We start from the raw sequence: 25,234 nt of genomic DNA, 5'->3' as shown, positions 1-25,234 counted from the left end.
TTTCTATAGGAAACCATTATTATTGAATTCATTTATGGATTTGAACAGCAGTTTACTCCAAGGTCACTAGAGAATGGTGGAGAATATCGGAGCCTTCCTTTTTCACATAAATCTATCGGCATGGGCAAGTGTGCAGGACATACGTTTGCCTAGGACGTCTTATAAATGAAGGGGTTGTCAGTTCTCATCTTTCTCTTTTGAAATCTAGAAGATAACCATTCCAAATTTCTACAATTTGGATCATCTCTGCGCACTCCGTTCTCTCATTTCAGTATCCCTGCAAATCTTTTGTCTTCACAAAACAAGTTACAACAAAGAATCAAGCCCTTGGGGTATGACCTTAGAGACCCCTTATCACTGGTAAGTTATTACAGAGTAACATACCCATGAGCTTCCTGCCTGGAAAGCCAATGGATTCTAACTTTAATATATTAGCATTGCTAACATGTACAATAACAGTGTGCATGGCATGCCTATGGGTCCACAGCTCAGAAAGATGGCTTTGCTTTGGGTATTTTATGTGAACAGGGGCTCCTCAGTGGCTGGTAGGAAGGCTGGAGGCCCAGGTGTGGTGTGTACTCAGAGAGAGACTTGTAAACTGAGGATACAATGTCCTCCCATCACTAAAATCTGTGTGAGAACAAGACACTTCTTCACAGATCTTTCCAGCAGCATTCTGCACAACCTGACAATACCTTTCTTTTTTTTCAATCGTAATTTTAAAGGAGACCACCAGGCTCGGTTTCGGTTCATTTCAGTTCATTTCTGATGACTAATCGAAATTCTGTAACTGTCATTTATTTTGGTTTCGGTGCTGTGTGTTGTTCCAATGGATAGGGAATATTTATTGATCTAAGGCGAGCCTGTGTGTGAGTAGGCACAGGTGAAAGTTATATTACACAGCACGAGAGCGAGACCCTGGATTCAGCCGGGCTTGCTAAAAAAAGAAACCTAGATCGATATATTGGGTCATTCTCCACTGAAAAGCTTCTGCAGCCTCTCAGAAGGCTGCGTAACTCTGGAAACCTCCTTGTGGGAATTTATCTTTGGCAGACAATAAAAATACTGATGAAGATTTATGCTCCAAGATGTTCATTACAGTATTGCCTATAAGAGCGACAAACTGGAACCAACTTACAAGGCAATGCCTCACCCAGACAGTGGAGCATTCTAGAGACATTTGTTTTTGCTCTTGCTCTTTTTTTTTTTTTTTTTTTTTTAAGACAGGGTCTCTCTGTGTTAGCCTTCTCTGTCCTAGACATGCTTTGTAGACCAGGCTGGCCTCGAACTCAAAGTGATCCACCTGCCTCTGTCTCCTGAGTGCTGGGATTAAAGGCGTGTGCCACCACACCCGGGCCGAGACATTCGCATCTTTAAATGGTAGCTAATGACATCACAGTATGCTTGCACTATGAAATAAGATCACCTTACAGAGCTGCAATATGTGCATGTATATGCCTATGTTCACATTGTATGCATGTTATGCTCAATTAGGGCTGAAACACAAACAGAAAATGACTGGAAAGCAAGAAGGTTGTTGCCTCTGAAGAGGAGGGTGATGGATACTTTAAAATACCAAATACCTTCTAGGGACCCCCCTCACCCCCACCCCACTTTTCCTTGATAGGTCTTGCTATGCAGCCCAGGATGCATGTGGCTTGTGATGGACTTGCTCACGCTCCCAAATCTGGTGTTCCTCATCATGACTAGATACTGCCAGCAATTTTTAATCTTAAGCCAGATAGGACAAATGAAACTTGAAAACCATAAATAACACTTTTTTCCTCCCAGGGCGGTGAGATGTAGAAATGCGAAGGCAGAGCCGAAGTATCCCTGGGGATCTGTTTGGCTTCTGATTGTTCTGAGACAGGGTTTCCACATGGCTGGTTTCGAACTCACAACTCTGCTTCAGCCTGTTGAGTGCTAACAAGCGCAGCTTGCCCTGTTTGGTTTCTCTTACAAATGCGGTCTTCAAAGCCAGTTAGCCTCTCCAAATATCTGCATGCAGAGAGGCTAGGGTACTACATGTCATTTCCTCTACTCTCCTTTTAACTGAGGCTCCGTCCCTCTGTGACTGTCTCAGAGGCTGCCCTTCTAACAGGACAGTGCAGACTGATGTGTGGAGGATTTTCAGAAAGACAGAAAATTTGGATTCCCCTGTGTGTTGGGAAAAAAGCATTTGAAGGAAAATGTGACAGCATCTATCTTGGGCTCACTGATTCTAAAACCTGAGACTGATGGCATTGATTATTATACTCACAGATATTTGTTTCCCAACAATTAAAAAGTTATCAAACTTATGTTATAACGAGCCTTATCATAATTTGCAAGGGCATAAGTTGCATGCACGTTGCAAACAATTTGGTAATGTTTCTCAAGAGCAATGTTCCCACTGTGTGTTTAGTAACCCCACTTCTAGCAGCAATGGAACCCATGGGGGTGACTGGCTTGAGGACCAAAATATGTGTCCAAGGATGTGCTGAGGCCTATGCCATAAGGATGGTGAAAATGGATGCAAAGTGTTTAAAAAAATGCATTTCTTAACTTTGTTACAAACAATGCATAATATTATAGTTGAGAAAGTAGTACATAGATACTACATTTAGTATGATCAAAACGAGGATACAGATAGATAGCTATGTACACACATTAAAATATGCATAAATATACACTACAAAAGGATGGAGGAAAAGTGAGGTTCTGATAGTTGATTATGGAGAATATAATTTTCTTTTTATATATTTATGTTTTTGAAGTTTCCTGCAATTCCATATATAATCTTTAAGAACAAATTCTTAGAACTCATGTGTCAACTCAAAAAGGAAAAAGGGGGAAAACATTATGGCAAATACAGATGCAAGCTGTTATGGCTACTCACATGGATACGGCCTGACTTTCCCTTTTCCTTCCCAGACTGTTTCCTCCTCTAAGTTGAACTCACGACCTTGTGCATAACAGGCACACTCCCCAGCACTGAGCTGCCTGTCCCTGCAAGTCTCATCTTAGTGTCTTTCCCCCTATTCTGGGTCCTGCATTTTTTCATCTAATTCTTGAAATAATAAAAACACATTTTTATGAGGTGCTTTAGAATGTTCAAAGGAAAATCACAGTATCACACCTGCCAACATATTACATGTTCTGGCAGAGTAGAAAGCATTGGGCTTTGGAGCCCAAGAGACTTGAGTTTGAACATTAGCTCAATTTCATTTTCTTTAGAAGAGGTTTTACACTTCCACCTTATAGTTACAATAACTGTACCTGATGCATTTGGAAATAACCTTCCCAGTGCCTGGACTTCAATGACATTCTTTTCTCTTCCTTTGCAATTAACATTTCTTTCTTTCTTTCTTTCTTTCTTTTTTTTTTTTTTTTTTTGCGATTAACATTTCTTAAAAGTACATCTGTTTGTTGGTTGGTTTGTTTAGTGTGTATGAACACGCGCATGCACGCACATGTGTGCACTGGCCTGCACGCAGTCACATGCATGCCTTAGCACATGTGTGGAGGTCAAAGAACCACTTACAGGAGCATCACATGGCTCTAAGGGCTCAAACTTGGGTCGCCATGCTGTACGGCAAGCATCTTTACCCACTGAGTTATCTTCCTGGTCCTCTTTTGTAAGTGTAAGCACTAAAACAATGGCTGCATATAAGCAAAATGCTCTGAGAAAAATAATAACAAATGACTGCTGAAGATAGTGTGTATCCATTTGTATGCTGGAGTGAGGGCGGGGGAGTTCTAAACCATACCTGTTGTGAATGAAATGCTGACCTTACTCTGAAGCCTCTGAGAAGGAAAACATATATTGTTTATGAAAGATAGCACATTGTGCTATTATGCTCAGGGTTCAAAGGATTTGGTGTATGACGAAGACTGTGAGAAGATCATTAGGCATATACTTTAAACACAAAGAAATAATTATATTTTATAACAGAGCAAACCAAAATATAGTATCATTTGTTTCTGTCAAGAGAGGCACTCCCAATGGTCCTGTCTCCTCCCTCCAGTCAACCCAGTTACTAGGTCCTATGCATCCACCCCATGGTAGCATTCAGTGCAGGTCAAACCTTGCAGGACCCTCCCTAGCTCACAAGCAGATATCAAAGGCTATTCCAGAGTCCAAATAAGCTTGTCTACATTTAAAGAGTCCCTTAGCAGAGCATTTACATAGGCATATATGTGGGTCACTAGCCTCCCATTATATCAGTGCTTCAATGGATACTTTAGATACAGGCTTGCACATATGTACAAATAGCTATGTGGCTTACAATTAAGATATATGCTTATTTATGATTTTATACCAAAATATTTAATACTTATGGCATAAATGCTGTATGTAACTTCACACACACACACACGTACACACGCACGCATGCACACACACGTATGCACACACACTGTTGTCCTCTGAAAGGGCTAAACAATTTGCAGTCCTCCAGTGACCTGAGAGGATCTTGTTTTCCATATGTATATGTTTGCCACCATCATGTTAAGATACTTTTTGTTCTTGGCTAATCTGGTAGGTAAAAACTTTTAAAGTGGAAAGGAGTTAACCTGTCTCATTGTCAAAGAATCTTTAAAATCATAAAAACATCTTTAAATGCCATATTCTGTAGGACATTGAGGTTTTTGAAGCCCTTGTCTATTTTACCTTACCCATCTATAGAATCATATCCATCTGTTAAATCTAGCCTGTCTCAAAGAAGTTGATAAGTTTTAAAGAACCGCCAAAGTCTGCCAAGACAGGGTAAGAGCGTCCTCAACAGTTCCTGCCTCATAAACATGTCTGTCAGATATATTGGGCCAGAAGGCTGAAGGTGATGCTCCAAGGTTATAGAGATGTTTGGGTGACTGTTTAGGCAGCAAACTCTCTGTCATTTTCTCATTTTGGAAGCTGCTAACCTGCCCTTCGTGTCTACTCAGGTAACTAATTTTATTCCTTCTCAAGTCTCTGATGGAGTTGAAGACCAGATAGTTTAGTTTTATAATTAAGCTTAGTTGTTTAGGGGTTAAGGTGTTTTTAGGTCTAGATTAGATGCTTTAAGTTGATGAGATGAGACATGATAGATATTGATTTTCATTCAGAACTTTTGACTCACCAAGATTTCTTCTAGGTTGCCAAATACACATAGCCAAAACACTATGAATGCAACATTTTTGTAATTCCTGATTGTTTCATGGTTATTATTGCTGTAGGTAGTTTACTGTATATATGCATAATAATATAAATGTATATGTAAAAATATAATAAAATAAAGTAAGAGTAAACAAAATAGACAGAAAAAAACCCCATTAAAGTTTTCATTTACATGGCTCTACATATCCCATAAATTAGAAACTTTCAGATGTCTTCCTTTTCTTTCTTTATGTTCATTCTTGTACTTATTTGATTGTTGGTCTTTCTGTTCCTGACTTTGAAAAGCATGTATTAAGTATTTTGGCCATTTCTCACAAGTTCTACAAATATTTTTCACATTATATTTTTTCTTTGTGCATAAATTTTTGATATTTTAGTACACAACTTGTCAGCTTTTTCTTTGATGGACTACTGGCAGGTTTTTAAATTTAATTTTATTTATTTTTCAGAGATACCTTCCTCTCTCAAATGTTATAAACAAAACTGTTCTGTGGTTTTTAAAGATGTATAGGTCAACCTTTTAATGCTTTTTGTGTTTGCTTTGGTCCCAGATGAAATTTATTTTTGTGGAAGAAATATTTTTTTCCATGTGGCTACTCAGTTGTCCCAGTATATTCTACTGAATCTTTAGATGCCACTCTTTTCATATAGACTAAACACTACATGCATTTGGGTCTTGTGGAGGCTTGAATAGGAATGGCTCCTGTCTTTGAAAGTGTGGGTGACAGTTGGCAGAACTGTTTGGGAAGGATCAGGAGGCATGGCCTGATGGAGGAGGTTTGTTTCTGGGGGTGGGCCTAAGCGAGGCCCCAATTAAGTGCTTCTTAAAATAAGCAGCCACAGCCATGTTGGTTCTTCACAGATACAGAACACAAACTAAAACATTCACTCATGGGCCCCTAATGCAGAAGAATATAAAAACCAAGCTATAATGGAAAAGCTGAGTCTAGTGGCCTATGCTTATAACCCCAGAACTAAGGAGGAAAGGGAAAAGTTCCAGGCAGCCTGGGCCACATAGCAAACTGTCTCTGTCTCTCTGTCTCTGTCTGTCTCTCTCTCTCTCACACACACATGCTGATAACAGCAGTCTAGCATAGGGGTTAAAATTAATTTGGAAAAAGGACGAAATCAGTTTTGCTCCACGTGAGGCCTATTGAGAGGAAGCGGGAATGACAAAAGGAGTGTTCTTTGGAATTGTTCTGTGTCTTGCTTATGGTGACAGTGACAGGAATCTGTGGTATTTGAAAAACTCAAAGAGAATTTTTACAATGTGCCACAGAGAATGTTATTAAGTAAACAATTTGAATTTTAGAAAAGAATAATATCGTCAGCTGTGAAAAAGGGCTTTGTGGCATGAAACCACTAACTTGTTTTTCACGTTCCTTTAGCCTGCCATTGCTCTGAAAGCCGTGACTATTTCATACTTTGCTATGGCTTCCCCCAAAATCTTTTGCTTTCTTTCTCTGCTAATAAGACATATTCATACCTAATTACCAACAACTACTAGTATCTTTTGTATTTTTTCGCAGAGATTTTACTGTTTTAGGGAGTTCTGGCCTGTTGCACAGAGTCTTATGCCACAGCAAAAACCAGAAACTCCAGGTTCAAGGTGGCTGGGTGTGAGTCATGTTCTGTGGCACTCAAGCTCAGTGGCTTCCAGAAAGTTGCTTTATCAGCCGTGTTGCCTTCTCTTCCTCCACCGGTTTAACAAGAGGTTTTCTTTCGTAGAATTGATGTGAGGATAAGGTGAGGTGCTACACGTGAAGGAGTTCCGAGAGTACCTGTGTCTGGCGAAGGCTCAGCTCTCTGTGCTGTTCCTCTCCAGCACCTCTCCCTCAGCTGCTGCTGGATTGGCCCACGGCCAAGTTTAGGGCCCAGCCCACTGTGGGCGGGGCTAGCCCTGGGCAGATGGTCCCAGTCGTAGAACAAAGCAGGCTAAGGAAACCAAGGGGAGCAAGCCAGTAGGCAGCGCTTCTCTGTGGCCTCTGCTTCCTTCCTCACCTCCAGGTTCCTGCCTTACGCTCCTGCTCTGACTCGCGCCTATGACAAACTGTGATGTGGAACTGTAAGCTGAGACAAACCCTCTTCTCCTTCAAGTTGCTTAGGTCACAGCAATAGAAACCCTACCACAGCTACCCAGTTATAGTCTGAGGCGGCAGGAAGAGCGTGAGGCTCCCACTGCACCGCCATTGGAATGTCGTCCCAGGCAAGGTAGCCTCAATCTCAGTTTGTCTCCTCTATACGTGCTGAGCTCAAGGGAATGGAACGAAGATAATGCACACTGGCAAGGCGCTCCGCTCACCAGAAGACAGTGAACACATGTTAATGGCTAGGCTTAAACACTTCCGTTCTGGTGGCAGATAATTGTTATAGGTGCATATTCATTTACAGAACGAAAAAGATACAAGATTCATTTGAGACATAAAAATAAACAATAAATGTACCTTGCTATTACATGCTCATATTTTAATAGAATTTTAGTTTGAAAAAAAAAATCAGAAGTTCATAACTCAGAAGGGATGGAGGAGGAAAATGTTTATGAGGTTTTTTAATGCACCTTAAATTGATTTTTAATTAATTAACAAAGGAAATATGCATATTTTTATTTCCTACCATAATTCAAAAGTGTCTTCTACTTTGTGTTATAATCCATGTTATGATGCCAATCTTCACTTCAGAAAAAAAAAAAAAAGGAAAATTTTGTTTTTCATTTTTGTGGTATGAGCTAGTCCTAACCTATGACATGAGAAACTGTGGTCCTCAGGTCTCAGAAGCAGACACACAGACTCTCCTCCTTATGCCTCTTTCTCTTTTAAGTAGAGGATGGAGCCAGAGGGTGGATATCACTATGTAGCTCTGGCTGTCTTGGAACTCACTATGGAGACCAGCCTGGTCTTCAAAGTCACAAAGATCCAGCTGCCTTTGCCACCTGAGTGCTGGAATTAAAGGTGTGTGTCACTTAGCATCTTAAAAAAACTCTTGTGGTGTACTGTATGTTTTTAAAGGAACTCCTTTATTAAGAAGATGCACCCTGAAAAACTCCATAACCTGCTCAGGGCTGCCATGGGAAGCAAGTTTTGCTTCGCCTGAGCACTGGAAGTTCTAATGGACTCAACCTTATAGTGCACCCACCCCCCAACACACACACACACACACACACACACACACACACACACACACACACACACACACTCCTCCAGAATGGCTCCTCTTATATAACCTCCGTGTCTTCATCGCTTTTGGGGCTCAGGGTAAAAACCCTACAGGTCATTCCTGATTTCTCTCCTTTTTCTCAGCCCACATCAGGTGCCATCTGCAAGTCTTATCCACTCTATCCTTAGAATATTCTTGGAGCCTGAGAGTTTCTTACAGCCCCGTACTGACCCCCATCCCCAGCTCAGTGCGTAGACAACTCATCTGAGTGATTGCCATAGCAACCCCACCATACTCTGCCCAATTCTGCTTTCTCAATTTTCGCTGCTGGTCCCTGGCTTCCTAATTCACTTATGTTCTGCTGGTCTTGGCTTTCCCCTCCCACAGTTATGTTTTATTTGCCTTGGTCCTTCTCTTGTCTGTAGCGGGGCTGGCATGTACAAGACAGCCACTGCATTCGTTAGGTCCTGCTTTTGCTCTTCTGCTGCGAACAAAGCCCCCCAGGATTTCCTACTAACATCCAGGCCTTAGAAAGCGTTCCTCTGCTCAGCCCAGCTTGCAGGAAGTGTCCAAGTCCTCACGCTGGCCTACAAGCTTCCTGCCCCCAAGGGCTTGTTCCATCTTCATTCCCTCTCTGCCTCCGAGACTCTCTTTCTCACTGTCCCCACCTTCCCACTCACGTGGTGCTGCTTTGGCTAACCCTGGTCCCACACCATCACCAGGGTCTTTCTCTGACATCAGGGCTAGTAGGTCTTGCCACCCGCTCCCACCCTATCCTACCCCTACTATGCCCAGCTCATCCTCATGGATTTGAACACGCAGGGATCGCTGTCTTCCGCTGCCCGCCTTTCATACTTACTGGGTTGCTTGTTCTCTCTCTTCCTCTTTGGAATAAAGTCTTTATAAGATCATGATTTTTAAAAATAATTTTATCCCCTTTCTAGGTGCTGAAGCCTAGCACCTTAGGAGGGTTTTTGACACATAGCTCATGCTCCAGAACGTGGGTGGAGAAGAGGTTTTCTTTAGCGGGGACGGAAATCCACAGTGGCAGCTTATCAGTGAGAGTGGAATGCACTGCGTGAGCTGCTCACATGGGTCTAGTGGCCCCACACAGCATAACCAATGGCTACACACACACACACACACACCAACATATCAAGGTTCTCTTTAGGGACTAGCACAGCTTTCTGCTCACTCCCACTGCCCTGATTTTTTTAATGGCACGGGAACACATTTTTCCCATTAAAATATATTTACTTTATAGGCAAATTTTTTCCCAGCTCTGCCTTGCCCATGTTTTTCTGGCCACGCTGAACAGTTTAGTAATATTAGTGCCAGAGGCAACACGCACTCTGCTCGAGGCTGGCATCCATTTGTATGCCATTATTAGAAGATGCTGAAAATGATGCCTGCGCCTTTCGGCTGTCACATAGCACGCCTATTATCCTGCTCCTCCCTTCGGATAACGCCTGTGAGAGAAGACAGCAGAGCTAACACTATTCCAGTCAGAGAGGGAGCTGAGGCCTCCCAAAAGTTACTAAAGTTGGTAAAAGAGGAGTCTTTAACTTGATTTTCTGTTTTTTTTTAAATTATTCATATTACATCTCAATTGTTTGCCCTTCACTTGTATTTTTTTTTTTTTTAACTGAAAAAAAATCTTATTTTATCGTAAGACATCTCAAACCTCTAAACAGAGAAGTCTGTGCCTCTGTTCTTTGAAAAAGGCTTTGGTTTTGGGAAAGCTGTTCACCTGCACCTAACACCTTGCCTGGTGCTTGCTCCCTAATGCCGCTGGGCTCTAGCAAACCTCTACGGACAAACAGATCAAGCCGCCCTGCCACTTCAGTTCCTAAGGCACGGGGTTTTTAAAGGAAGGATAATTTTGCCTCGAGCCCCTTCCCTGCCTGTTTCTGAGATGTGCCAACAGCTCGTGGCTACGCAGCTTCCTTCCCGTGTCAATAATGGACACTAGTTTTCTCCTTGGCTGGTGGTAAGTGTGACCCTGAACCGTCTCTTACCAACAGCTCTGCACTCTTGGTCTTTGTTTTTCTCTTTTCCCCGGAGACTTTAAACACAGCATCAACAGCATCATCCACTTTACCCAAACACATAAACCCCAGATGATGCAACGTTCGCTCTGCTCGTGTCCGAGAGAGGTGCAAGCCACTGTAGATTCGGTGTCTAGAGCGGAGGGGTTCCAGTGACTGTTTGTTCTTCTTCAGCCCTTTCGCTCCTCCACCCAACGTCATTAATTATGATGTTGAATGTAGGAGGCCAGGAGGCCTTCTTAGTTACATGCTTGTTTATATTTGCAAAATGCTCCGCTCCTGTTCCCTTCCATCCAGCTGCTATCACAGTTCTTCAAGTTCTGATCTTTTTTAATTAGTATATATTTTATTAATTTATTCATATTACACCTCAATAGTTATCCCATCCCTTGTATCCTCCCATTTCTCCCTCCCTCCTGCTTTCCCCCTACTCCCCTCCCCTATGACTGTGACTGAGGGGGATTTCCTCCCCCTGTATATGCTCATAGGGTATCAAGTCTCTTCTTGGTAGCCTGCTATCCTTCCTCTGAGTGCCACCAGGCCTCCCCATCCAGGGGACGTGGTCAAATATGGGGCACCAGAGTTCGTGTGAAAGTCAGACCCCACTCTGCACTCAGCTGTGGAGAATGTCCTGTCCATTGGCTAGATCTGGGTCGGGGTTCGATGTTTACTGCCCATATTGTCCTTGGCTGGTGCCATGGTTTGAGCAGAACCCCTGGGCCGAGATTCACCCATCATAATGTCCTTCTTTTAGGTTTCTAGGACCCTCTCGATCCTTCTATTTCCCCATTCTCCCATTTACACTATGGAATACTACTCAGCTAAAACAAGGAATTCCCAAAATTTGTGGACAAATGGATTGAACTAGAAATGATCATAATGAGTGAGTTAACCCAGAAGCAGAAAGAGTCATATGGTATATACTCACTTATATCTGGACACTAGCCCAAGGGGACATGTCCCATGAAAGTCTACCCTTACCAGGACAGTGGGACAGAGGGGAGGACATCCTATTGGGACTCTAGGTGAGAGAAGTTCCTGATCTTAACACTTCTTTTCCTAAGTGCATTTACACCTTCTCCCCATTCCCTCTTCCTTCAGAGCCCCCCCCGTTGCCCTGCCCCCCCTGCCCCCCTGCCCCCCCTGCCCTGCCCCCCCCGCCCCGCCCCCACCACCCACTCCTCCTAGGTACACTGCCACCACTCCCACTCTTACACCTTCGCCCCTCTCTAAAGCGTAAGGGAAGGGTCCATCACATCACCTTTCAAGGCTAGGCTCCCGGGTCACCTGGAAACTCCAGCCATCACTCTTTCTACCAGTACTGGGTGGTCAGGCCATTGCTAGCCCTGCTATCTCCAAAATACCAACAAGTATCTGAGAATTGCCTATTGTTGAATGACTCCCATTATATAAATAGATTCCAGAATCCTCTATTTTCTGACCAAGTATTGCCAGGCTGTAAAGGTCCTCTCTCTCTCTCTCTCTCTCTCTCTCTCTCTCTCTCTCTCTCTCTCTCTCTCTCTCTCGCTACATCTGGCCCTACTCTCTATTTCCTCCCCTCCTAAGCCTCCTCATGCAGCCACTACGGCCTCCAGCTCTGACCGTTATTGGGCGCTGCCTTTTTCTCAGCAGCATTCGATGCATATGCCTTTGGTTGGCCTCTTTGATTTAAATACTGCTTCTGTCTTATGTACAGGGCAGACACTTTTCATCTCTCATCAAGTCTCTAGGATAATTGGACCTTTTGCTATGAAGAATATACCCAAGCAGATGTTCTTAGAACACCATGAGACTAGCCCTCCGTGCAAACCACCCCAGCAACACATTAAACAACAGTTTGTATCCTGAGCTCAGTCCTCAGCATGTAGTTACACCATTTGAACCTACCACCTATACCTGATAGTCTCCATACGTGGTGTAGTTTGACCGTACATAGGAGTGGCATTTATTGTGATGTGGGTTTGGGCCCTGCCAGCTCATGCTATAGATATAAGGGGGACAGGGGTAGGGTGGGGGTCTGAGCCTATTGCTGGAACCTGCACAGCCAGGGATTGGGCTTAGGTGTGAACTCAAGTGCACAGAACTCGGTACGTAACCGGCGCCTTGTCTCAGCCATACTCACTCGGTGAGGTGGGGGAGGCTGCACCTCCTTCTGTGGATGTGGTTGGAGGCTTGGTGTCCGGCATGGGCAGAGGCACAGGCCTGGCCATCGGTGGTGGCGGTGGCGGTGGCAACATTGGGGTGGGGAGGAATGGGTTGTGCACCTTGCCTTGACTGCTTCCGTTGGGCTGTAAGGGTCAGAGAAAGAACATACAAGAGAAGCAAACAGGCATCAGCCATCAGTGGCTTCCACAAAGCAGAGACTCGTTAGGTGCCTGTCATGCAAAATCACTAATGTTCAGGCTGGTGGAAGCACATTGATTTTTTTGTTCCCTAGGGTGTCCTGTCCAGACCACTCTGGACTAGTCCCTCCCTGAATAACTAACTCTTGCTCAGTGCTGTGTTAGCTTAGGCTTCCACCAACATTTTCATGATTACTAAATACTTGTTTAATATCCATATGCTTATAGATTGAGGTATTATTTCATCATGTGTGTTTATATAGGTAAAAATGATGACTCCCAAAATATGTATATTAAAATATATATAAGGATATTTCATTTTCATTTCTTACAGTTGATCTTATAAGACAGCTAATAAATGTCTTCAATGAACATAGACATTTTCTTTCACAATCGCACATTCACACGCTCATTAGGCGCAGAAACTTTATTTAGCTATTAAACTTCTACTAGGTAGAAATACCACTTCTAATTTGGCTTAAACCAGCAGATGCCACAGGACTTACACTTCTCTGGATACCTGATGTTAGAACAGCGCCCCCCCAAAAAAAGATTTTTTTTTTCTTTTGTGGTTATTCAAGACAGGGTCTCTCTGTGTAGCCTTGGCTGTCCTAGACCCGCTTTGTAGACCAGGCTGGCCTAGAACTCACAGAGATCCACCTGCCTCTGCCTTCCTGAGTGCTGGGATTACAGGCGTGCGCCACTACACGGGGCTTTCTAATGAGAGCAAGTCTCCCTCAGAAGAGAACATGAACCATTTATTTTCAAGGTCTCCAAAACAGCTTTATGAAAAGCCTTGTCTTGAACCCTGTCAAAATGCAAAGCAAGGCACTTGACAGTTGTATAAGATGATGTCATGAGTGTTAAAAAGCACATTGGATGTTCAGAAATTAGACTTCGTGCTTGTGATCAGCTCCAGTTCTCACGGTTCCCCAGCTGGCTTCCCATGCCTAGTTACAGGCAGCAACAGCCTGCATGTAGGCTGCAGCCTCATCCAAAATTCGCACAAAGGAGACCCCGTTTTCCTGGGCTTTAGGAATAAACTTAATAGTTCTGCAGAGGCAGGCTCACTCTTCCATCAGCAACAGTATTTCCCCTCAGATACTGCCAGTGATCAGAAGGCTGTGCACTCTCACAGCGTCATTGCCTGTGATTATTTCTGAGTGGATTATAAGCCCATAAGTGAATATTTTAGAATAAGCCAAACAAATGAATATGCAAGCAAAATGAAGAAAAGGGCACCATATTGATTTGTTGTCTAGACAGAAATGTATCTGTGAACATATCAGCAGACATTAGTCAAAGCTGGCCCATTCTGGCTGAGATCTGCAGAATCAGGTCTTTCTACAGGAGAGAAAAACCAGTAACAGGGCAGGGTGACATAACATCCTAAACCAGGCAGTAATAATTACGGCTACTCTGTGGTTTCATGCATAGATATTATAAGACAAGGAAATCAAATACGGCTTTCTGCTGGTCTGAATTTATTATTATTATTGCTATTGGCCTTGGAATACAGTCATTCATTGTAAACATATAGCTTTTATATTTCTAATAAAATTTGCAATTTTATAAAATAACTTTTACTATTGCAATGCTATTTCAAATTGTGATTATTTGGTTTATTTGAGAAAAATGGAAACGTTCATTTGTAGTTATTGAACGAGGCTTAGTTTTATATGAAGATAAGTGGGAACGATAACGACTTGCAGAAATAACAAACCATAATAAACTTTGCTTCTAGCATCTTGAGTTCAAGCACTGGTCAACTTGATCTAAAGTATTAGAAGACTGTATTTTTTTTTTTAAATATCAACTTGGTTGATCTGAAACATCTGTCCCCCTCTGCTCTCTACTTCTCTTTATTGCTTTAAATCATCATTTAAAATTCTCTGGTCTCTCTATTTTGTTAACTGGATGATCCTGGGGTTAGAATGCAGGAGGTGGAACTCAGAAGGTTATATGGTTCACTCTCCAGACAATTTATATCCATAAGCTTGACAGTTGCAAACTTAACACAAACACTGTTTTTAAACCCTGGCCAATCACTCTTAACAGCAAGTTAACTTTCCCATAATCTAGAATAAATAGGACATTTGCCTGCAGTCAGGCAGCATAATAATATAGAGCAACAACAACAACAAAAGCCCTCACATGGTTATAAAGGGTCTTCTTGTTATCTTTACATGTGCATAACATTTCTAAAGATATAGGAAGAGGGAAAAAAAAAGGTTTCCTTACATTGAGGAACCCCACCTGTCCTGCTTGCTGACCAGCGTCAGGGCAGACAAGTTGGACAAACTCTTTCAGTGTCTCCTGAGGGTGGTAGCGGATGGCTGGGTGTGAGAAGTAAGGCCCAGGCTGCTGGATGATGGGTGACGTCGGAAAGTGGAGGGTCGACGGCGTCGCATGTGGACTTGCTGCAGCAGATGAAACAACAAAACAAAAAAACAGACCTCATCAGGTTTTGGAGGAAAAGACCCGCTTTGCCACAGCTGAGCCACTCAGCCTCTTTCCTTCCTTTGGCCCAGTTCACAGTGCTGCTCACATGACAGGATGCAGCCCTGGGCAGCTCTGACGGATTTCCCCCTTTAAGGCTCTAAGACAAACATGGAGGTTAGAGTAGGCTAGGGTTTCAAGTTGACTTTCTATGTTCAGGGGACGTGAGTTATAAAGGCATTAATAATCCTTGCTGAAGATGAAGATTATTCATTACCTTAAGAGCCTTTTTAATGAAGCAAGCAATAAAAAATGTATTTGGTAGATTAGACCTGATTTAACCGACATTACATTTGACAAATTCTACTTTGCACATATGGATCCCCTTTCATGCTGAGCTATCCATAGATAATAATTCATTGTTAACGCTCTTATACTCCTTTCAAGGAAATTCCTAGGGACTAATTCAGGACTAGAGGGTTGTCTCTTTTAGGTCTGTAGTAAATGATCACTTAATGAACCCCTGTAATTTGGGTGCCTCACTTCACGGTGGAAGGTTTATGTTGCATTTTTTTTTTCCTTTGTTGCCCTTTCAAAGCCAAGGCGGCTCCAGGCTGAGTAGGCAGGAACACTGTGAAAAGCTGCTTCTCCCCCATAAATCTGATAACAGATTCAGAGGACGACTCCTTTACATTTGAACCCTGATAAATATCAGTTGTACAAGATTACATTAGATTAAAAAAAAAGCTTATGTGAGATGATTAATAATTTTTCCAGGAATGCTTTTGTTCTTGAATTGGACGGATGATGGCCATAGCCTGCCAGAAGGTAAAGGGTCATGTGAAGGGGCTGACAATACTCAGACCAAGTCCAGTTGGATCAGAAAGGACTCCAGATAGGGGATACATATCCCTTTCTCTCCCCCTCCTTTTATAGCTTAAATCTTTAAACTGGAGGGGCTCCTATCTAGAGGAACACAGAAGTGACACATCTTCAGAGAGTGCGGCATTCTGAATACCAAGAGTGACTCTAATATTGAAGAGAATGCAGAGTCCAGCAGGCGCCCCTTCTCTGCCCTCCCCCATCTCACTGGAACGGCTGAGGACACATGCCTACAGATACTGGGATCTCCTTAGGATTCGGGTCTTTCTTTTTAACCAATAACCTAAAGGGCTGGGGCTTTGTGGGCCAGGCATTGCAGAGGGTCAGCTAGCACTGCTGTTTTCAGGCCACTTGAATTCATTCAATAAAAACCCATAGGCTCCAATTCCAAGTTCAAGAGACAAAGTTGGGCTGAACTAGATAAAGTTTTGCCCTTAATCATATAGCTGAGGCTATCACACAATAAATCTACTGAAATCAGAACTTTGCACAAATCCCCCACTTACTCTTCGGCTTGCTGCCATTGTGGTGCACAGCTTTTCTATCCACTTAGTCCCTCACCGTGATAGGCTCAAAACTGAGTCTGCACTTGATAAATATTTGCCGATTGGACAATAAATGGCCAAATAAAGGACAAAGTATGCTTTTTCAGCCCAGTGGGGAGTCGGAGAACACAGAGAAAAATGGCTCTAAGTTAAGACTGCACGCAATGAAATATAAGCCTTGAACCCCATTATGGTCTCTGAGTGAAAACTCAGAAGCTAAAAGAGTTAAATGCACCTGGACTGCTCTACCCCAAGAAACTGGGCCACTGGATTAAAAACCTGAAAGGGACGTTTCTTCCAGCACAATGTAGTTGCCTGCTGGTAGCAAGACATGTTGACCAGCGCCCTGTTTTAACAGCACCATTTCTAGTTAGCACTGTAGGTGCTGTTTCTCAAACAAGGACAGAATGCACGGAGCTGAACAAGTGGATAGACTCAACTGCTGCAGCATGTCAAACAAAAATGGGGCAACTCCACTGTCAAGAGCCCCGCGAGCCTGACCTCCATGATAGGGTGGCATTGCCTCAGGCTCTCACAGGAAGTGATGATTGGCTTTTAGATTAAGGAGGGGGGGTAGCCACCAAGGGTATGCTGCCCAAGGAAAAACACTGGCTTGAGGGAAGCCTAAGTAGATAAAAGTTAAAGAAACATGACGGAGGAAATAATTCACCAGTGCCACGCACTCTCTACATTAATTGTTAATAAACATCATTGAACTTATTTTATTAAAGATGTAAAAAAATCATTAGCAGCACAAATTTAGACTTTAATTTCTTCATTACATTTTAGAAACAGCAATTTATTCATCTTTTCCTTATGGTGCAGAATTCGGTGCAAACCTAAGACTATATAGTTACTGCATAGAATTAATTCCATAATGACTGATTGATTCGGATCAATTAATTCTTAATTAATTCCAGGAAGTCACCTAGCCCGAAGTTCTAAATCAGCCATCTGCTGAGTCTGCATTTAAAGGGCTGTCCTCTTCAAGCCTCTTTTCTCTTGCTGGGGACAGAGAGTCATCAGTTCACTGAAGAAATGGAAGAGGATGATTTTAGATCATGACCTTTAATTTCCTCAGAGAGAAACCTGCTACAGACATCACAAAGATCTGGTGATTACTACTGGGTCCCTGGTGTTTCTCTGGATTATCTTCCGCCTTTACTGGACACTGAGACCCGATAAAAGTCCAGAGCTAAGACTTAATCAATGCCTTTTTCTTTTTTCCTCCCTAGTTCTTTATTTCTTCCTTTTTATCTTGGCTTTGATGGTCTCACTGTACCTACGTTTTTATCTAAGTATCTCAAATCATTTTGGAAGGAATCACTCAGCCAAAAAGATGCAAGGTCTTATTTTGGAGCTAAGTCAACTAAACAATTAATTCATTAAATGTTCTTTGAGATGGCTAGGGTAAACTGCACTGAAGAGAAATACCATTATGAAGCTGGCATGTTGTTAAAGGAATACACAAAATGCTGTGAGTCCAAATTTTTGATGAAGAGAAACATCTCTTATAGACGTGTGTCTGTGAATCATTGACACAATAAAAAATTATAGTACATTATGTAAATGCATATTTAGATCTTTTAAAATGTGCATTATTTACTTGAGAGTCAATAAAGGCTTTTCTCCAGTGGTTACAGTTTGATTGCAGGGCATCTATCTGGATCCATGTTGATGTTAATACGATACTGTGAATTAAAAGGCACTACCATATTGGCTGCTTCTGGAGTCTAGTGCTCTGTCAGTACCTCAGGCCAGGAGCAACATGGCGTCTGTCCGGAACATTCCAATCTGAATGGCCCTCACTACTAGCTCAAAGGTTAGCTAGCAGCCAACCTCGTTTACAACAACTTTGGCTTCTCATGGGAATTCACGTAGGATGGAGAGGAAGGGAACGGGGCAGGTTTCTCTTTCTGCAATAGTCCAAGCAAAGTAATCGCAAACACACTTAGAAACAGAATTTCTTCAGGGTTCAGTAATCACTTATGGTCGGGCAGGTTGGCCTTGCCTTTCTCCTCCCCAGACTCCAAAACTTTCAAATTATTTAAAAATTTCTCTTTTGATTTGAAGGAGAAGGCTGAAAGTCCAACACAACTGAACATTCATTTAAGTCAAGAAGACTGAAGACCGAGACTGGGGAGGAGAAGGCCAAGGTCATTACTAGAGGGACATGTGATAGGGGTGATGCTCGGTGTCACAGCCCAGTGCGAGAAGGAGACCTCTTAGACACGTACTTCAGCAGAGTGCGTGTGACCACATAAACACATAAAGAAGATGGCGCTGGGGGTGGGTGGCCAGACCGTACATACATCTTTATGCTTTATTGAAATCTGAGGAAAGAAAACTATTTCCTCTATTTCCAAGGGGTCCTCTCAAGGTCAACCTTCCAAATTCCAAGAACACACCCTCATTCCCTAAAGTCAAAATACCATCTGCTGCATCTTGTCACTCAGCGCAGCCCCGCCTTTGCCCTGGTTGATACACCCCTCATCTGTGAACCACTGTAGACTCTCACAGCTTATACATGATGTTAGCTTTTGCTTTTTAGCGTCAGATCCTAGCCTGTCCTAGGAGAGGCTCCACAGAAAAGCTGTGCAGAGGCGACGCAGACATAAAATCTACTCCTCCTTCAAGTGCCTAAAGATAGAAGCTTCTCCGCTCGAAGAGATGAAGGGCACACGCAGGACCAGAATCTGCCAGGTGTCCTGGTCCTCACATTAATCATTATGGGCAACAGGTGAGGTTCCCAGTTGTTTCATCTGCTAGGTTGTCACAGGAAGTGCCACCCATCTGTCTGCAGTAGCTAGATAAGCTCTCAGAGAAAGAGTGGCTTTGAGAACTCCTGACTAGTCTTGTTTAGAAGTAAACTTCTTTTTTTTTTTTTTTCCAAGGCAAAACTCCAAGGGGGGAAGAAATTATAAGCTAAAAAAAAAAAAAAAAAAAAAAAAAAATCCCAGTTAAAACCAAAAAGCCCTCCGCAACGGCAGACAGAAGTTGTGTTGTTTGGGTGGTGAATGACTGAACTTCTTAAGAAATTCTAAACCGGCACCATATAACCCCGCTGCAGCCTACCTGAAGGTGAGAAATCTATCTTAATGGCCCACAGCTATAATTGATAAATCATGCATGAATCAGGCCCGCCATTTACGAAATCTGAGAAGTTTGGAGCTGTGTGATTTATGTTAGACACAGGGAGGGAGGAATTGGAACTGGGACGCAGGCACTCCTTTTCTAAGTAATGAAGCGTGTGACTCAGAGCAAGCTAAGGCTCTTGGGAATTTTCCGAGACTCTCAGTCCATATCTTGAGGATCACCAAGAAGCACATGAAAGGCACATGCTACATGATGCTCTGCAAAGCAGCAGCATTTCTGCAGGGCTGCTACAGATGTGCTAACAGTACGCCACCGCAGGGCTCCAAGATTGCCATATTAAGTGACTCTGCTTGAGTTAACGGCTTCTTTCTGACTAGAGTTCAGAGTGTGTGTCTCTTGGAAAGACAGATCTCATCTCCTCCAACAAAGACTGACTGGAGTTATTTTACATTCTTATCTATATCAGTTTTAACTATGCAAAAATCTGTGTTTCTCCTGATTCCACAAAGTTGGCCTCTGACACTTACAGGAGGCTGTGGCTCCTATGTGACCTCTCTCTCCATCTCTCCCTCTCTCCCTCCCTCCCTCCCTCTCTCTCTCTCTCTCTCTCTCTCTCTCTCTCTCTCTCTCACACACACACACAACCACCACCACCACCAAAAACAAACAAACAAACAAAGTCACAGCTTCTGGTGAAAAAGTTCTGTGTTTCTCAAAAGCTCTGGGTTTTGATCTAGAGCATAAATGGAGACTCAGCTTGTACCGCAGTAGTTTGCAGCCTCCTAATGCTGCAGCCCTTTGATACAGTTCCCAGTGCTGTGGTGACCCCCCCCCCCAACCATAACATTGCTTTCAGTGCCCATTCATAACCATATTTTTGCTACTGTTATGAATGAATCATAATGTAAATATTTGATATGCAAAAGGGGCATTCAAGCCCCAAAGTGGTCTTAGCTCACAGGCGGAGAAACGCTGGTGCAGAGGATGTATTGAGTGTCTGTGGCAATATTCTACTGTATGTTACAGAAACGGCTATAGACATGGCATCAACAAAAGGGCAATACTATCCTCAATAAAATCTTATTTCAAGACATAGGCCAGGCCTGGGCTTGACATGGCATGGACTCACGTACTTGTATTTTCCCTCACACCTTCTCAACTTTGCAGGGACACCTGTCAGTTGCTGTCCTTTCTGTCTCTTCTTTACAAGACTTTTGTGATGCCCCAGTCTTCTGATGCTTCCAGGGCTATCAAAATGTCTTTCAGCCACCACTAACTCTCTGCTTATGCCTCTTCACCATTATTTAGCATGCCTTGTCCTGTGCTGGCTGCCTGCACCGATATCATTCCAAGTTGAGCATATAAAAGTCAGAATAGCAATGCAGCATAAGATTCCATGCACCTTGGAATAATAGACTTGAGTGTTTGAGGCCCAAGTCACTTGTTTTCTGGAACCCTAAGGAAGGGCAGTGAGGGAATGAAGAAAGGACAGACACACAGACATATGTACAGGAAATCTGGGATCAGGTGGGGTCTACCCGGAACTTCAGCGTGTTTATTAGGTATGGCATAGGGGGTTGGCTAATCTCAGGAAGAGGTCTCTGCACGCCAGATGTCTCAGGCTGTAAACATCTGGGGGGATGTTTGCACACACTGCCCAGTCTTTCATAAACACCCAGACTGTAGAGGAAAGCATCTCCATTTCTCCAGAGCCTCACCTAGGGAAGGCTTTGGACTCTGTGGGGGCTAAAGCACTGGAGTCCTCCACAAGTTGTGCCCATGCCATCAATACACATTCACTCAGGCGTCATTCATGCTGGGATACCTCCACTCTGAACACATGGTTGTAAATTTTAGCCCCATCTCTCTTCTGCTACAGTTCAAGCTATAGTTTCTGAACCTCTCTATGAGTCTATTTGCCACCCCTGTAAGGGGCCTAATACCACATACATAGATTTGCCGTGAGATTAAGTAAGAGGGTATGTGTGGCACATGATGCAGTTTCTGATGGCACAATGATCCACGAACAGCCTCTTGTATTGATATTACCCTTATAGGAAAGGATGCTGGGAGGCAAGGAAGAAACTGGAATTTATCTCGGTGTCCTCAGATCAGTTTGGGCTGTGTACGGGTTGTATCATACACAGAGGGAAGGGTGGTGGAGTAAAATGTCCTTTCTCTGCCTGTCTCCACACAAAGGAGTGAGTGTGTGGTTGTTAAGAGGGCAACATCGGCATGGATATGACATGAGGGTCTCAGAGCTAATTTAAAAAAAAAGCAAATACACTAGCAGTGGTGATGCCTTTGATCTTACAGTAAAATAACTACATTCAATAACCTGAAAAGTTTCTTTTTCAACTAAAGTATTTTAAATACCTGCTTTTGCCTAAAACTCAGGCTGTGAGACAACCTAGGTGTCTAGAACTATGTGGCCATCCTGCCATTGACACTTTTCTACTTAGAACTCAGACCTTGCATGTTAATTCTGACTGTTCACACTGGCCTCTTCTTTCACCATGTAGCGACATCTGTCACTCATATTGCTTTCTGACCAATCTAGATTCTGAGCATACCTCTTAACATGTGTATATGGAAGCCTTCATCACTCCCTTGAAGGGCCCCAAGATATGTGCTAGTTAGACAATACAGGCTTACTACAGAGGAAGGCTTTTCTAGGACTGAGGACATATGTGGGAAATATTTATCTAAAAATTATATTTAGATTAAAAACCTGGGTGTTTGGTTTCTGTTTCTATGGGGCTTACAAGGATGGGCAACGTCTCTCTCCTCTGGTTCTCTCATTTCAAAACAGAAGTTGGACAAAATACTTACTGAGGTCCATCTGCCTTAAATTTGAGTGGGTGCATGGGATTCAGTATCTAGAATTATGTTTACAAATAACGTAGCACAACTGATTCATGGTAATAAAATGAAAACCCAGAAGACTGGAAAACAAAGGATCATGTGCCATTTGAAAGAACATATTTAAAAAAATGAGCTACAGAGAACATCTGGACTGTTGGCTAGAATATTCAGAGTTTTATGGACATGGAACATGCTTGTCTAATGTCTGACCCAGAGCCCCAGCCTTTTTCCTGACAAGGTTTCTGTATACAGTGCACACCAGATCACATTACAGATGGTTTGTGAGCCACCATGTGGTTGCTGGGAATTGAACCGAGGACCTCTGGCAGGGTTTCTGAATTGACCATCTTCCCACACTAATTGCATAAGCTACCATGGTGGCTAACGTGAAGTGTGCTCAGACGGCACCCAGCAGCTGTGGCCATCACAGATACGCAGAGTGATAATTTCACAGGCAACATCGAACAGGAATCCAGTTCTATGGAGGGAACTAAGACTTCTGCACTGTTTATGCAAGTGAGGCCAGGAGACAAGGCATGAAGAGTGACAGCACATCAAAACAATTTGAAGGAAAACCCCTCCCACCACAGAAGGGGTGGGTAGTGGTCAGTGGCAGCTGGTAGGAATCTTGGCAAGGGCTGCCAGAAGACAGTGGCAGACTGCAAGATGCCTTCAGCTGCCCTACCCATGCAGAAGCTAATGGCTACGCGGGTGGCAGGCGTTGGGGCTTAGGATGCTTGCAAGTCTTTCTCTAGGTTAAATATAAAGTAAGTAAGTCACGTAAATGAACAGCAAGCAAAATCTCCTATGCTGGTTGGTGTTTTTGTCAACTGGACGCAAGCTGCAGTCATCTGGGAGGAAGGAACCTCAGATGAGAGGACATCTTCGTTGTGTTGGCCTGTAGGTAATACTGTGGGCCCATCTTGATTATTGGTCCAGGTGGGAGGAGGGTCCAGCCCACTGTGCTCTCTGCGTGTATGATAACGTGACGGGCCACCTCCTGGCTCCTGCTGCTATGCCAGGCCTTCCTCTCCATGGTAGACACGATCTCTCTGGAGCAAAACCAAACCCTTCTTTGTTGTTGTTGTTTTTGCTTATGGTGTTTTTATTACAGCAATAGAAAAAAGTAGCCAATAAAAGGTTCGCAGCATGAACTAGCGGTGGCTTCTAAGCTTGGGCTTTACTTGTGTTCTGCAAGGCCTGGGTGCGGAGCCAAGTGCTGGGCTGCTGAGTGGCGCTGCCCACTGCCTACCGCTCCAGGCAGCTTTGTGCTTTGTTCTCCCTCCTGTGGTGCGCATGTCTGCTCTTCTGGGCTGCTTCTAGATCTTCAAGAGTAGATGGCCAGCGAGGAGCCAGATTTGAGATCATTTCAAGGGAACTAACGGAGAGAGAGCAAAGGAGGCTCTCAGGCGGCTCTCGGGCGAGGAGGAGGTCTGACACACACCTCATCCCCAGCCCGTCAGAATGCAGGGCATTTTGCTTTCTCCTCCCACCGATGCTTTCCAATTGTGTACAAGTGGGAAACAAAGGCCCGCTGAGGAAAATGTCTTCCACAGGCCTACATGGAGCCCACATGATGGGGAAGAACTTGAACTCTGTCGTGGCTGACTCCGCTGCCAGGCACGGCTCCTTTCTATACACTCTGTTTCTGTTTAAATTACTTTTTCAGAGGTCAGGTGGTTTGTTTCCTTTTAGAGGTTTTTTTTTTTTTTCAATCCCAGGCCTCTTATTACTGAAGTAGAACCAGGAAGCTCTGATGTTCTCATGTGTGCTTTTCACATACGAAAACTGCGTTCTTTACAAGACGTAGCGAAGCAACTGGCGTTGGATATAAAGGCAAAGCACAAATGTAAATTCTCTGTGGAACTGCAACTCCAAAAACCACGTGGCTGGTTAACTGCACCGGTGTTCCCAATACAAAAAGATGCGGCTCGGAAGAGTGGCTCTCCGTGTCTCTGCAGCCATTAGGACAGGACAGGACGGTCCTACAGCGTGCATTGCCTTGCTCCATGGGTGACAGGCTACACCACAGAAACGCTGCTGAAGCTCAGCTCCAGGCAATGCAATGCACTTAACCTGGATATGATTTATGATTCTGTCAATAGGGGAGGCTCAAGCCTGCACTGATGCCTAAATGTGAGCTTTCTATTCAAAACAGCGGCTGGGGTGGGGCAGAGAAAGGGAAGGAGTGAAGGAGGGCGGTGATGGCAGGGAGAGGCAATTTCACGTAAAGAGAAGGCATACGTTCAATGTCAAAGTTTTGGTTTTGTGCTGGCTTGGCCACTGCTGCCTCTTGTATGTGGACGTGGCTCCAGGAATCCCTTCCTTCCTCTCTCTCCTTCACTCACACAGCCCTGCCGCAGGCGTGCGTGTGTGGAGGCAGCTTCCTTGGTCAGGATGAGTGTGGATGCGGGACCACTAAGCTAAGCACCCTATTCTCCGTAGGCCTTTCACCGTGGCTTTGTGCCTCTTGAAGAGATTAAGGAGCCAAACGGTCTCCTACGCTAACCTGTCCTCCCTGGACAGCATATCCACACGATTCTTCTACAGAGGACCGCTCTTTAAAGTTTTCCTGCGGGATGACAAATTAACCCAGCAGGGTGTCCCATGCATCTATCTTCATACAAATTATTAGTGTAATAGAGCTTTGAGCTACGCATTTATCTGGTAATTATTGAACAGTTACACAAAGCCAAGCTGGGCTGCCCTGGCCTTTATGAGGTTCTC

The 25,234-nt window shown here is 43.6% G+C and overlaps 1 protein-coding gene across 4 annotated transcripts in view; it reads right to left on the bottom strand.

The window, feature by feature from the left end:
- Nfia (nuclear factor I A) overlaps window positions 1-25,234 on the bottom strand; it is a 345,321-nt gene that overhangs the window by 34,598 nt on the left and 285,489 nt on the right. For 3 of the 4 annotated variants that reach the window (XM_051164475.1, XM_051164463.1, XM_051164483.1), the window contains exons 8-9: window positions 14,922-15,100; window positions 12,461-12,626 (exon numbers count right to left, since the gene is read on the bottom strand). In XM_051164475.1, the coding sequence (XP_051020432.1) occupies window positions 12,461-12,626; window positions 14,922-15,100 (345 nt within the window). The remainder of the gene's footprint in view (window positions 1-12,460; window positions 12,627-14,921; window positions 15,101-25,234) is intronic. The other variant, XM_051164468.1, reaches the window with a different exon arrangement.

The sequence above is a fragment of the Acomys russatus genome, chromosome 2, assembly GCF_903995435.1.
Source record: "Acomys russatus chromosome 2, mAcoRus1.1, whole genome shotgun sequence".
In the NCBI taxonomy this organism is placed as follows: Eukaryota; Metazoa; Chordata; class Mammalia; order Rodentia; family Muridae; genus Acomys; species Acomys russatus.
Note: the sequence above shows the minus strand (reverse complement) of the source record. Positions and strands in the feature narration are given on the sequence as shown.